This window comes from Myripristis murdjan, chromosome 15, assembly GCF_902150065.1.
Source record: "Myripristis murdjan chromosome 15, fMyrMur1.1, whole genome shotgun sequence".
NCBI lineage: Eukaryota > Metazoa > Chordata > Actinopteri > Holocentriformes > Holocentridae > Myripristis > Myripristis murdjan.
Genome location: NC_043994.1, coordinates 21,325,078 through 21,340,471, shown reverse-complemented (window position 1 = coordinate 21,340,471; position 15,394 = coordinate 21,325,078). Strand labels below are relative to the sequence as shown.

Sequence of the window (15,394 nt, the reverse complement as noted above, 5' to 3'; positions counted from 1 at the left end):
ACTTTTATGGTTAGACTTATTGCATTCTTAGTCAGCCTACCTAGGGCAAATACTGTAAAGGGTCTTTAATGTTATATTGTGTGCTGTTTATGTTTGTTTGGTGCTTGTTTTGCTTTGCTTTTTTCATAGAATATTTACTGTTGTGTCTTTGTTTTGTTCAGCATTTCCCTTGCTCAGTGTGTTGTTCGTGGAGGAGAGCAGGCAGCTCATTACTGGCTCAGCTAATGGAGAGGTTAGTGACTGCAACCTAAGTTATATAGCTCAAAATCACAATCAGAGCCTTAAAACACACAATTTATATAACTAACCTCAATGTGCTGGCATTAGGTGTGGTGCTTTTCTCTTCCTGATGACTACAAGTGTAATTTGGTGACCAAAATGGACATTCAGAAGTTGCAGAAAAGACACCAAAGGCACCTACAAAATGTGGCCCAGCAAGCAGGTGGTATTTCAGATCAATCAAAATAACAGCAATGCAAAGGAATTATTACCGATTATGTGTATTTTTCCCCCAAACACTATCTTTTTAGTCTTTTTAGTCTACACTTGTTTTCAGCCCACTTAATAGTCTTATTTAAAGTAAAAATTGATTAAATGAACTAACGTTACTTTATGGATGTTTCCTTCCTGAAGTCATGAATGAAGAACCATCAAATACAGATAAAGTGGAGACCTCAACACCTGTCCTCAGAATGGCTTTATGTAGCTCACTTACTGACATTGATGATGAGCAAAACAAGTAAGACAATAATATATGTATATCTTTACAAAGCTAATGATAAAATAATGAACTTATTTAACACTGAAGTACTACCATTAATTAGTTTGTCATTCATCTGAAGCTACAAAACATGTTTGATATCCCAAGATGTGTAGTGAGGGTTTGCTAGGAAATATTAGTGGAGGACTGTGTCCAAACTATTTAAACTTCCAGCTGTGAGTGAACTTCTCCGTAAGCATAGCACAGACCGGGAACAGGGAGTCAGAATGGACCATGTTCAAAAGCAAGAGCTAAAGAGGCTGGCTGATCCTCCTCATGGTCAGCTGTCCTGGGAGCAGATCTTCTAGGAGGAGCTTTGGCTAGAGCTTATTATGTGATTTTAACATGAGGAATATCAACTGTTTTACTTCATCATTACTTAATCAATTGCTCAATTTGCTCTTGTTTCCACAAACTAAAAGTTGCAAAGTATACTGGAAAGTATGATGTAAGCAATTCAAATATACAATTGCCATGAAAAATGTAAATATTACACATTTGTGCCATTAACACTATGTCATACTGTCACAGAGGTCTGAAAACATTTTAAAACTCACAAGTCATATTCTCATTTGTACTAGACAAATTTGTATTTATGTTTCTGCAGCAGTAACAGGAAACTTCATTAAATGCTAGCAGCATTAACAGTTTCGGGCTGTTAAAACATTTTATGTTGTCATTGTGAGCAAGCACTAATAAAGCACAGACACAGTCTCTCTATTTGTTGTTGAACATTCAAATGAAACGGAGGAAATGGCCAGGGTGCCAAGTTCTGACATAGTATTAGATGCTTTTCATTCATGTGCCAAACACAATCTTAAATCTACACTTCACTTCAGCAACAAATCCATCTGAGCATCAGTCAGACTCCTTTCTCCCCACCCCCTGTTTTTTGTATATGAAAATGTCGGGTGTCAGTAGTTTCCATCTTCCTGTGTGTATGTGATTTAGACAACATTAAAATGAAAGGAAAATTGAGATTTAGATCTAATCCTGTGTTTTGCATGCCTTGTTAATCCATCACATCACTCTGATTTTCCTTAGAATGTTGTAACATTTGTTTTCTCATATTTTTAGAAGCAAAGTTCCTGCATCACTGTTTCTCAGTTTGTTTCTTTGTGGGCCCCTGCAGGGACAACAGTTGGTTATGCATTGGCAGCTCTGATGGCCTGTACCTGGTTGACCTGGCTTCCTCAGAACTCTTGACTGTGCTATATTTTAAAGGTACGCTGCGGACGGCGCTGCTGCTCCCATTGCTGCTGTTTTGATAGATTTGCACATACAGTATTTGCACAACCAACAACCCATTTTTCATCCATCAGCAGAAGCACTAAGATTGCTCTGTGTGTAATTTATTGCTCCATTGTTTTCTCCCATTCATTTTTACATTCAAGTAAACAACAAGTTTACACAAGTTGTAGTAAAGTATTGTAAGCATAGTAGCATGGAATTTATTTTGTCTGAGAAAGGTGACTTGACCTCCTGCAGGTAACTAAGGCACCTATAAAAGAAGGAAAGGACATTGTGTCATTGAACCAGTATTCCAAATTTGCATTGGTACCAAACACTGGTACCACTGATATATAAGTAATCCATCACTGTTAATGAAAGGCAGCCGATCACACTTTGCAAAGTAGCATGTCAAGCTATAAACTTATATATTTTGAAAGAAATCTTTGTCACTTTTTATCCTTTACTGAGAGTACCATGGAATAGCTAATATGACATGATTAGAGCACCAGAAAAATGTACAGTGATGTAAAATATAAAGGGAATGTGGGCAATAAGTGAAAACCCTAATTACTCTTAAATTGTCCTTTAATATTAGGCCTGTGTAATGACATTTGCATGTCATCTATATCATGCCACAAAAGCCCATCTGATACTTAATTTTCTAAAAAGAAAAGTATAAATACTGTTCAGTTTCATAAAGGACAATTTATCACAATGTTAATACTGTATGAATAAAGATGCATCCTGTTGTCAGCGTTTTAGAATGTAATTACAAGAAGACAAACTTGTAAAAGGTGTGGTTATGTTTCCATTTTGCATTCTTGGGATCTGGGGCCCAAGTGATTTGATCTGATTTAGTAAGGTGAAAACCTTTAATTTAATTCTACAGGCAAAGATAGTAGAAGTTAAGCACTCAGATTCTGATTCAGATCAGAATTCTCTTATATTCAAAATCTATAGAATTCAAGATCACATTATGAAAAAAATCCTTAAGAGGAAATATTTCTTTCAAGCACAAAAGTGTGAATGCGTTGGTTTTCATTGGTCTGTGATACATTGCTATGAACAGGAAATAGAATGTAGCCTAATGCATGGCTGATGTTCATTCCTTTAGATTATCCCAACTTGAGCATCACAATGGCTGGATCATGGTCCATATCTCTAGGAAGTGATGCCAGTGTGAGTAACTCTGTAGTATCTTGACATTTACCACCCAGTCATGCCAGGATGCATTAAGTCGGCAGGTCTGAAATGTATCCCTTATTAAATAATAAAATATATGTGGATTTTTGCCTTTGTTTCCTATACCAATTTTAAATGTCTTAAAGTACACATGTACTGAAACTTTGGTATTTTTATAAGGCTGCAATTAGCAGTTTATGGTTTCACAAGGCTACGATTATGTGAAATATAAAGTTTTTACAAGATTTGACTGCGGTTTGCATCTAGAAGGAAAGTGATTTTTTTTCTGTTCCTACAGAGAACCAATTTTATGTTACAGTGCAAAGTAAACGCATCACCCCACGAGGTGCCCTTGCTCTGTTTGGCAGCTGTGTATACAGCTGTGTGTGTGTGTATATATATATATATATATATATATATATGTGTGTGTGTGTGTGTGTGTGTGTGTGTGTACACACACATACACACGCACATACATATATATACATACATATACATATACATATAGATTTACAAATAGATTTTTTTCAACTCCCCCTTTTTTTATTACCCTTATACACTAATACCATTATTTTAGGCTGTATTTTTGATATTTGTTATGACTTGACTTGATTCGTTCTCATATTCCTTGTACCACAGATGGTGGTTTTAGTGAGTTCTCTGTTTACTCCATGTGTGGTCCTGTTGGAGATAAGCCTGTGTGAGCTGCTGGGCTGGACAAGGGCTGAAGGTGATGGCCTTTCAGTGATTCCAAGGTAACACTCAAGATAAGTTAAATATTACTTGAATCCTTAGAGGGGAAATTCATGTTCTTATTTGCCCCCATTCACAGGGAGGACTCAAAGGAATCAAAGCCCTAAAGATGTTTTGAGTTCAGTGCCGTGCTCAAGGGCTTGAACCCAGGTCTTCTGATTGCAGGACACTCTGCCCAAGCAACATACAACTCTGCATACATTACTTGATTTGGGAATTCACATATCATTGTTTTGGCCAAGAATAGTCCATTCACTATCATAAAATTTGAGTAGAGTAGAAAAAAAACAGCTTCCCTCCCACCCTATGATTTTTAAAAATCTATTTAGTGCCTGAAGCGGCTCTGTTTATGATAAATTATTTTTACTTGGATATTTATTACTCATAAAAGCTTTTTAATCCTAATGAATTTTTGCTCATCCCAGTGCAGTGTGCAGAGTATTGTGTGTATTGGTGGCCAAACTCATGATTCTGCTTTCTAGTGTTGAAATACAGCAGTGAACTGTCCTTTTGTGTAGGAATGATAGTCAAGATTCAAGATGAAATGCAGTGATATTTTTCTTCAGCTGTTTTACACATACCTGCGAAAACTCCCAAAAATCAAAAAACACCATTCAAATAACAAATAACAAATTAATCAATACATAACTTAGCCCTGGCGGCACGGTGGTGCAGTGGTTAGCACTGTCGCCTCACAATAAGAAGGTCCTGGGTTCGATTCCCACCCAAGGTCCTTTCTGTGTGGAGTTTGCATGTTCTCCCCGTGTCTGCGTGGGTTTCCTCCGGGCACTCCGGTTTCCTCCCACCGTCCAAAGACATGCAGGTTAGGTGAATTGGAGAAGCTAAATTGCCCCTAGGTGTGCGTGAATGTCGGTGTTTGTCTGTCTGCCTTGTGATGGACTGGCGACCTGTCCAGGGTGTTTCACTGCCTTCGCCCTATGTGCGCTGGGATTGGCTCCAGCACCCCCCCGCGACCCTAGTGAGGATAAGCGGTTAAGAAGATGAATGAATGAATGAATGAATGAATAACTTAGCCCCACTAATATTGAACATGAGCTGGGGTTAGACTGTCTTAAGACAGGTTACTTTTACCCTACTGATGATGATGATGTGTTGTTGCAATAGTAATCATGTCAACTGGTTAAAACTTGGGGGAAAAAAAAATAGCACAATTACGTTTTTTTGTCACTCTTACTCACACACTGGGCACCTGACTGGCATCCAGCATGAGGCCAGCATGGGTGTAGTCTACTTTACAGCTGGTCTCATGCCTGTAACGTCCTCCAACTCTGACGTTTCCATATTAACTTGGCTTATTATAAACATTCATGCCATCTGGTTTTTCATGAGTCAGCAATATCATAGTGCTGAGAATGAGAGGGACTAATAATCCAGAACTATGGAAAATGCTGTGCCCTTTCATTTCCAGTAACTCTTCCCCCTCTCCACCCCTCCCTTATTTTCAGTTCTCCTCCACTGTTGGAATCTCCTCTGAATGCGCAGTTAAAAAAGAAGGAACCTAACCATCCAAAAAAGAAAGGTCAGCATCCCTGTCATCATTTGAACACCCACTCACTTCTCACTTATGCTCATGCACATAAAATATACAGTGAACTACTGTTGTCTGTTGAGTTGGGGTTTTAAAGGTATGACCCATTTTATAGTTCACTTCATGAATGGCATGTTGTCTGTTTTGTTTGGCCACAAAGTTGATTCTCTTAAACTTTTATAGAGGGTTTACAGAAGGTCTATTTGGCTATCACGAGAACTACTGAGAACCTCCTGGAAAAGATTCTTTCCTTTGCATTGCAGGGGATGCTGATGTGGCACTCATAATTAGACTCCTGTCCCTGAATTCCCATTAATTTCCATTTGCTGCGTGGGCAGGTATTTTAAATTAAGCTACAAAACAGTAAACCAAATATAGACTGATACTTTCTCACTAATTACCTCAGTTAGTTGCACAACTGCTTTTTGCACCAGTGAATCCTTAGGTAAAGTCAGGACACATGTGGTTTTTTGGTGTATCATTAGTTTCTGGCAGCTTGAAACTATTCTGCTGGAGACAGTAGCTATACTGTGGTTTACATGTTGCTCTTACAGAGAGTTAGTGCTGAGAAAGCCAGCATTAAAGAGCAGGACTCCCCACAGCTGGAGTGAAGGGAGTTACCGGTGCCAGACTATGTAGGAGATCTTGAGGGGAGTCTAGAGCTGCTGCATGACTGCAGTGTCAGACTAAAAACCAACAAACATTCATTGAAACTTTCAGCTCACCCACAATCCCATCCATTTTTGTATTTCTTCATTCTCAAGCAAAAGTATTTCTTTTCATAGTCAAAAGTTGTTACACCGTAAAATAATGAGATCCCAGAAAAGGAAAATTCTCCCCCACTGTTAGCTCAGCAGAGGCCTGAAGCACCCTTTTTGGCACTTCAATCCAAGACCAGCACTGATTAATGGCTGTTATTTGATGTAACTATTTTAAATTAAGTGAGCTGTAAGTTGGATATCAGTTGCTATGGCATGTCCCTATGAAATATAATCATGAAATAAATCAGGATTACTGGCTTTTTGAAAGGGTGATGATCAATTCCTACCATCTTGAGCCAGATGTTATTATCGAAGTGTCCAAATGAGGGGATATGAAGGATTGCCATATAATGTCTTGGTGTAAAATCTTCACCTTACCAGCCCAACTAAAAATAGAAGCCTCAAAACATTAAAACATTTTAAACTCAGTCCACACCCATAAATAGTAATGCTAATCTATAAAGATATACACATACAGCATGTTGTGAACATGTAGAGTCAAAGATTCCTAATGATCACTATAAAATTGCTAATTCCAGAAAACAGGAATATGATAATAAAGGAGATCTTACATGAATACTTATCTTACATGTTGAATTAGTGCCTTGTTGGTTATTTTTCTTTATCAGAAACAAGTAAGAAAAATTTTCTTGACTTATTCTTCAGTTTTCCTGATTTGTCTTGTTATCAGTGTTAACATTTTTCAGCTACAGCAGTTATACGCCCACACTAAGAAGTCATTTACTCTGTTACTATTGGCCCTCTCCCTATTTTTGATAAGGAAGATGGATGCTTTATTTCATGTTATCAGTAGTTGGTGCCCATCCAGAACATGAACCGAGTGACCGCTGCATGACACTAACTTACTTTCATGACAAACATCGAGCATCTGTCAGATTATATTTCAGAGTTTCCATGTCAGTTTTGGGATCAGGGAGATAAGTATAAGAAAAAAAAACATTCAAACTTTCCACTGTGAGAGACACAGAATTGTGACGCCTCAAGTGCACCAATTTGAAAGAAAGGAGAAAGGTTTCCACTTCCACTTAAATACACATTGTGCCATGAATCATTGGCAGTCAGAAACTACAGAACAGAGCTCATAGTGTGTTAAGGTCTGAAGTTCACATCTCATTGTCCATTGCAATTTGCAGCATTTTATTCTCATACTTACGCTGTAACATCTCGGCAAATAGTTCCTTGATATGCTACACACAGCCATCATATTATTCAGCTGGAGCATGATTCTAATGCTGTCAGACAGTCAGTTTGGCTCAGTCATATTAATTCCCACAAGATACCTAGGATCTTTCACTCCCTTTCTCCTACTGCGCACCCCACTTTTCACACGTCAGTAATTCAACATTATCTTGAATTAATGCAAGATATTTTCTTAATTTTACAACAGTCATTTCTAAATCATGATGGGTTGAGGAACTCGGAAAAAAATGAAATTGAAGAGGCTAGATGCTAGTTTTTAAATAAACAATACATCTTATAATTCAGCTGCAATCATCTAAAGTCATGTCAGCTTGATTTTGATTTAACTTAGATATGTTCTTGTGGTATTTTGTACAGTGTCATCTGTTTTTTTCCAGCGTAGTTTCTGCTTCAGTTGAAAATAAATCCTGGGTTGGACTTAAAGCAGTGAAACTAATCAGTTCCTTTTCTAATGCAACCTGACTGCTGAGTTACTGCTCAGAGATATTGTGACTTTTTCTTGCATTGCCTACATTCAACAGGAGAAGTGTTTTTTTTTTTAAAAAAAAACCACACAAATTTTAATTGCTCTGGAAATGGTGATCTCAGTGTAGTATGGTTAAGGCACTGACAGCGAACAGGGAGCGCTCCATCAAACAGAGCACTTAAGTTGTCTCCTGAGAGTATGGACTGGTTGCACATTAATGCTGTGCACTCTGTCTGTCTTCAAACCCTTCAAAATCCCATGGCAATAATATCACTTTTTTGGTAAGAATATTGTATGCACACTGTAATCTGTGAGTTTGATAATAGACCTGTTTCTTTTATTTTTGGTTTGGACATATATGACTCATGCATGCTCTAATTATTTGTGGTTGTCAGGCTTTGTCTTATTGACTGTGTTTTGTTGAAGGAGGTGTTAAAGACGGTGTGAAGGATCAGCCATTGGTCTTTCACTCAAAAGTGAAGTCATCAGGATACACCAGTTCCCCACGGTAGGTTGGTGGACAGTGCTCATTTTTTGCTTAACAAAACAATGAAATTATAGCATGCTGTACATTCAAAGAGGAAGTCACATTGAAAAGGGTAAACTCAAAATATCTACATTTTCTCTAGCAACCTCTCTCTTTTTGGGGCATCCCAAGGAGCTCCAAGGCCACCTGGGAAATGTAGTCACTCTAGCATGTCCTGGCTGCGTCTCTTCCCCACCGGTTGTGTCAAATACACTTCCAAACGGAGACACCTAGCAGCATTGCTACCAACTAGGTGCTTTGGCACTATGTACACTATATTGCCAAAAGTATTCGCTCATCTATCCAAATCATTGAATTCAGGTGTTCCAATCACTTCCATGACTACAGGTGTATAAAATCAAGCACCTAGGCATGCAGACTACTTCTACAAACATTTGTGAAAGAATGGGTCGCTCTCAGGAGCTCAGTGAATTCCAGCATGGTGCTGTAATAGTAATGTAATAGGATGCCACCTGTGCAGTAAGTCCAGTTGTGAAACTTCCTCGCTACTAAATATTCCACAATCAACTGTTAGTGGTACTATAACAAAGTAGAAGCGATTGGGAACGACAGCAACTCAGCCACGGAGTGGTAGGCCACATAAAATCACAGAGCGGGGTCAGCGGATGCTGAGACGCATAGTGCGCAGAGGACGCCAACTTTCTGCAGAGTCAATAGCTTGAGACCTTTAAACTTCATGTGATCTTCAGATTAGCTCAAGAGCAGTGCGTAGAGAGCTTCATGGAATGGGTTTCCATGGCCGAGCAGCTGCATCCAAGCCTTACATCACCAAGTGCAATGCAAAGCGTCGGATGCAGCAGTGTAAAGCACACCGCCACTGGACTCTAGAGCAGTGGACACGTGTTCTCTGCAGTGACGAGTCACGCTTCTCCGTCTGGCAATCTGATGGACAAGTCTGGGTTTGGTAGTTGCCAAGAGAACGGTACTTGTCTGACTGCATTGTGCCAAGTGTAAAGTTTGGTGGAGGGGGGATTATGGTGTGGGGTTGTTTTTCGGACGTTGGGCTCGGCCCCTTAGTTCCAGTGAAAGGAACTCTTAATGCTTCAGCATACAAAGACATTTTGGACAATTTCATGCTCCCAACTTTGTGGGAACAGTTTGGAGATGGCCCTTCCTGTTCCAACACGACTGCGCACCAGTGCACAAAGCAAGGTCCATAAAGACATGGATAAGCGAGTTTGGTGTGGAAGAACTTGACTGGCCTGCACAGAGTCCTGACCTCAACCCGATAGAACACCTTTGGGATGAATTAGAGCGGAGACTGCGAGCCAGGCCTTCTTGTCCAACATCAGTGTTTGACCTCACAAATGCACTTCTGGAAGAATGGTCAAAAATTCCCATAAACACACTCCTAAACCTTGTGGAAAGCCTTCCTAGAAGAGTTGAAGCTGTTATAGCTGCAAAGGATGGGCCCACATCATATTAAATCCTATGGTTTAAGAATGGGATGTCACTCATGTTCATATGTGTGTGAAGGCAGCCGAGCGAATACTTTTGGCAATATAGTGTATATACACCCCCCAATACTCTAACATGGTGTAACTACCACAGAGGTCCAAAAACAATTCACCGCTTGGTTTTAAATCAGGAAGGACACTCCTCACAATAATGTCCCTCTGGGTATCCGAGTTATTTCCAACATGAGCTTTGATGTCTAGCAGAAGGGCTATGGAGTCAGTAGGTAGAAGCTTCACAAGGCCAAGTGCGAGCACAGTCAAAGCACACGCACAAACAGCTTGTAGAGTTCTGATGCTAAATGCACACTAAATGCATTATATTGGTTTATTTCTCCACAATTAACAGACATTTGAAATTGATGCATAGATCTCAGCTGCAGTGCTTGTTTTTTGCTTTTCAGAAGGACCATGTTTTCACCTAAAACAAATGTTAAGAAGACTTCATGCTGTACAAAGGCTAACAAAAATACGTGAGCAATCCATCTCTTTAAATATATAGTGTTGAGCAAACCCTTTCATATATTTTTTGATATACATACTAATGTTTTTTTGTTTGTTTGTTTGTTTGTTTTTTAATTCAGAAGTCACCTCCTCAGAAATTATCCAGCAGATAGTGCAGCACCGAGTATTCCACATACTCACCTAAAGATAACTAACAAACCAGTTCACTGCATTCAGTACTCAGGTGAGACAATTTTTGCAGCCTGTTATGTAATAGTTATCCATTATATCATAGAAGTTACTTTAATAACACAGATGAACGAAACAGCAGCTAATGATATAATAAAATACTGAAACTAAAGTCTTTTTGCACATGGTGTACTAACTTATTATGAAGAGGCTGCAACTGCAGTGAAATAAGAGGATGCCAGTGCATACTCAGGTCTTATTTGCTCTTTGCCAAGCGATAGTACAAACTTAACATTTATCTAGTATCACCAGTATAAGGGAAGGGACATCAAAAACTCAAGGCCAATTTGTAATGAGGAAGAAGTGTGAGGAGAAAGGGATAGGAAATTGGACATCTGAGGTTTGACAGTGAGAAACGAATATGCTGGAGTCTTTGTAGATTGGAAGCTCATGGGTAAAAGAGCTATGATGAACTCTCACCTCTATTTTAATTTAATTGTAACGGGACTGTCACCAATAGTGTCCCATGCTCTGGTCAATATTTGTATGAAACCATATTAAAACTGAATACTTACTGTAAGTATTGCAATTTATGTGAAGTAAATTGTCAACTTAACCGAATTACTTAATTTTGACATATTATTGAGTGAACAAAGCTTAATAATAAAACATCAGTAATAAAATAGCCCAGGCACAATAGGACAGCAATTACATCATTGTTTTGGAATGTTATTACAGTTTATGTAGATATTATTGTTATGAGAAATTATTATTGTATTGCTTGCTAGAAATATTCCAAAAGGTTTATATAATAGAACCTTAACCTTCATGCTCTACAAAGGCTGATTTTAACAACAATGACTCAGACAGTGAAGCAGCCTAAAACATCAATTCCTAATGAGAGGATGTTTCTGTCTTTCCTTGTCTCTCCCAGGCGATGGAAAGCAAATCCTGTGTGGTCTTGGAGACAATTCAGTGCTATTATACAAGTCCTCCCTTACTGGCAATCCAGCTGTCTACACAGGTGCATGAAGTGGACATGAGTATTCTTACCGAAAAACTTACTGAAAAACTGTGGGCTCTATTTGGTTTCATTCAACTCGGTGTTTTATCAGCAGTGCCTTTGATTGTTATTCTTTCTTCCACACAAGTCTCCACAGAAATACTGATTCAAGGATAATTCTTATTTTATATTATTTTTCAAGTTCTTATTTGGCCTGGGAGTACTCAAAGGCCCAGGGTAATGCGTGGTTTGGCTCTCAAATAATGGATATCACTGATTCTTGGGAATTTGGATAAAACAGGTTTTAATTTTGGAAAAAAAAGTGTGTTAAATTACAAAATCTGAAGGTATATCATTATAGGCCAAGGTCTTGGCTGTTCAGCAATGTACCGGTGCAACCTCCTCATTTTGCATTTTTTTCATAAAATAGGTTTTTCCAGTTATTAGGCTACTTTGTTTTTGTCAACACCGTCACCGTAATGTTTTTTTTTTAATTTGAAAAACATATTTTTGTATTAAAGAGACTATTACTTTAATAACTCAACAGCACCAAAGAAACATATTGTAAGCATATTCATTTAAAACCAATATAACTGCCTCTGACGGTGGTGACACTAATCTGACGGTGGTGACAGTGGCCTCATTACAATATACATTTCCAAAATTTATACCACTCAAGTCAATGGCTTCTTGCTTAACAACTTTATTTAACTATTTGGTACAAAAAATAAGAATCCTGAGCACTGTTATAAGCATTTTTCAGACTTCAGTCATCACCGTCAGACAGAAAACCTGACGGTGGTGACATCTGACGGTGGTGACAAAAACCTACTCTTTCACATGATAAGCATGAGTTGTTCACATTAGCCAGCTTGTTTTCGCCCTGTTGCTACCTGCATCAGACCTCTTCTTAAAAAGTATACATTTATTCCATAATCTAATTTAATATTTTTTTTACAGAAGTGACGGTGTTGACAATTTATGGTTGTGACAGTAGCAGTGTCCAAAAATATGAAGAGATTTAAGAGAAAATAGAAAACTTCCAGGAGCCTGAGTGGTCTTGAAGCATGCAGTAGAGCTGAAGGTTTGAAAAGGGCTCCTCAGGAATGTAATTGACCTTGTAGTTTTTTTATTATTATTTTTTAAATAAATATCTGACGGTGGTGACGAATATCTGGGACACATTTTGAGCAACCACAAAATAATAGTAAATATTGTTCAAAACCCATCGTTTGTAGTTTTTAATACATATTATGATGTACTCTTTCATGTAGTAAAGATATTCAATGAAATTATTACTTTTTGTTGTTTTAATCAAGTTGAAATGATTATCTCCTATCCGAGGACAACTGGTTTTGTAGGGCATGGGCCAACATATAATCATTAAATTAATACAAATTAAAAATAAACCTATAAAAGAACCTTACAAATGTGCAAAGGACCCCCTGATTATGCCCTTGATTCTTTTTATTCATTAAAATGTTGTAAATTTCCAGCAGAAATAGCATTTTTCTTAGTGGGACATGATTTATCCAAATTCTCAAGAATCAGTGATATACAAAACCTCACTAAATGAATGGGAGTGTGGAGAAACAGATATTCCTAATTTTGAGACATTTGCTTAATTTGTGATTTAAAATAACAACACTTTGCCTCATGAATAATTATGGTAATTATTTTAGCAGTGTTATATTAATCAATATATTGTCTAGTGAACAAGAGCAGCTATAAGCAACCTTAAGTCCAGAAGAAAAGTGCCAAATATCCATCATATATTAATTATTTTAGGGTGTAATAAGGGGTATGCAATTTAGGACCAATTTATAGATTTCTAAATGTAAACGTTTCACAGCATTTGTATCACAGTGCCAAATTTTTAAATGTATTTATTTTACTAATTAAATAAAGGGAAATTTGCTTAGAGCATTAAACAACAGCCCACCCCTTGGCTCATGGGTTTTCAGAGGGTTGAAGTAGTATTCACCAACTGCCCCAACCTGATGTTTTTGGAGGGGGTTTAAAATACTCTTTGGGAGGTCAAATTATGCCTGATAATTAAAATCTGTATGTCATACTGTAGCCCAGAGAAACATGAGTTCTTAACAGTCAAGCAACAGATAATTCTACATCTCTGCCCTGCTGATTTACGAGCTTCAAGTTACTGTTTTGGCTTGTGACCTAGACACCATCTTTTGAAAGCTACGTAATGGAGAAAAACAGTTTCCTACAGTGACTTGCTTTTAACAGCAGAGCTTCAATTACTGATCTCTCTAAATCTATGTTAACATTTACAGGTGTTTCAATGTTAAAATCTTAGTCTTGTAACTTCAAGAGACAAGGATTGATTAAGAGAACATTAAGAAATTCATTTTCAGCTTGAAGTAGGCCTACCGTATTTGAGTTGGGCTGTGTAATGTGGTTTGAAATGGATCCATGGCTTAAGATGAAAGACTCAAGGAAAATCCAAATATTCACTTACTTAGCTATCACTGTCAAAATTGTAGATAAAGAGGTTTCTGTTACCAAAAAAGCATTCTTTGGTTATATTCCAAAGCATGAATTTGAAGAGGTGCTTGGTACACGCTGTCTTTGTTTTTGTCAGAAAGTGAGAGACTGGGTAATGGGAAAAAAGAAAGATAAAAAGGGCACTGTCTCTTAAGATTAGCAAGGTTTAACTGATGTGTCTTCTTCAGTCTTTTCATCTAATTCCCACATTCTACACACCATTGATGTTCCAGCTTGCTATAAATGAGAGCACTCTGTTGGAGATACATCATACTCATTCACAGCGTTTTCTCAAGTCCAGTCACAACATCTTAAATTATATATCTGCCACCCAGTAATCCCAGTCAGAATGATAAATACTGACAGGCCAAGAACGGATCTAATATGTCAATGCATATATAGGACTGCATGGATATTGTACTGTATGTCACAGACTTGTTGGGTTGAGTGTGGCTGCGACACAGTATCCACAAGAGGGCAGCAGACATAACAGGACTGGCGCTGAGGTGACCTGGAGGTCATCATGAGCCTCTGCTCTCCTCAGTCAGCCTGGCTGTCTGAACAATGCCATGATTAAATATTGCGGCAACACACTGTAGTTTCAGGGTAGTGCCAAACCTATTTGCATGTATGCAGGCCATGACAAGGCAGTGAGCAGTGTGGGCTGGAGCCACAACAGACAGTGGTGGTTGAGTGCATCAGAGGACCGAACCCTCCGAGTCTGGAAGCATGGAAGTCCAGAGCCTGCCATTACCATGGTAAATGTCATGCACTCAATCACACATGCATACTGTATCTCTCTCTCTCTCTCTCTCTCTCTCTCTCTCTCTCTCTCTCTTTCTCTCTGTGTCTCTCACGATTGCTCTTTCCACTATAATCATAGTCATCACTGAAGATGCAACACATAGGGTTTTTTCCTTAATGCATTGCTGTTAGTGAGCCAGTGGTGAAGTACTAATAATAGTAAAACAGTAGTTGATTCTGTTTCAAATAGTAGCACCACTGTTGTGCTTCATGCTCTCATTTAGGCTCAGTCTCTCACATTCCCTCGGGTCTTGCATTATGCATTAAAAGCAATAGGAAGACTGTATAATTAAATGGTCATTATGACCTTTTTTTTGTCTGTCATACATTACAAACTTTTACATGACCTACCGTAACATGTTCCTTATAAAGGGATAATTTTGTGCAGTGTCCAAATATGCGTCCTTGATGCATGACACAAAACTCTCCTAATTCACTTATCCTTTTCAAACAACCTCATGAAATGACATATAAGCAACATAGCATGGTGCTTCTTGGCCCTGGGATTGTGGCTATGCCATTT

At 38.3% G+C, this 15,394-nt stretch overlaps 1 protein-coding gene across 1 annotated transcript in view; it reads left to right on the top strand.

The window, feature by feature from the left end:
• Nucleotides 1–15,394, top strand: part of wdr27 (WD repeat domain 27) — a 59,228-nt gene that overhangs the window by 3,042 nt on the left and 40,792 nt on the right. The window contains exons 6-17 of the mRNA XM_030071117.1: nucleotides 162–232; nucleotides 328–454; nucleotides 649–702; nucleotides 1,868–1,984; nucleotides 3,108–3,172; nucleotides 3,815–3,930; nucleotides 5,395–5,468; nucleotides 8,352–8,433; nucleotides 10,331–10,399; nucleotides 10,511–10,614; nucleotides 11,494–11,583; nucleotides 14,704–14,825. Of these exons, the coding sequence (XP_029926977.1) occupies nucleotides 162–232; nucleotides 328–454; nucleotides 649–702; nucleotides 1,868–1,984; nucleotides 3,108–3,172; nucleotides 3,815–3,930; nucleotides 5,395–5,468; nucleotides 8,352–8,433; nucleotides 10,331–10,399; nucleotides 10,511–10,614; nucleotides 11,494–11,583; nucleotides 14,704–14,825 (1,091 nt within the window). The remainder of the gene's footprint in view (nucleotides 1–161; nucleotides 233–327; nucleotides 455–648; nucleotides 703–1,867; nucleotides 1,985–3,107; nucleotides 3,173–3,814; nucleotides 3,931–5,394; nucleotides 5,469–8,351; nucleotides 8,434–10,330; nucleotides 10,400–10,510; nucleotides 10,615–11,493; nucleotides 11,584–14,703; nucleotides 14,826–15,394) is intronic.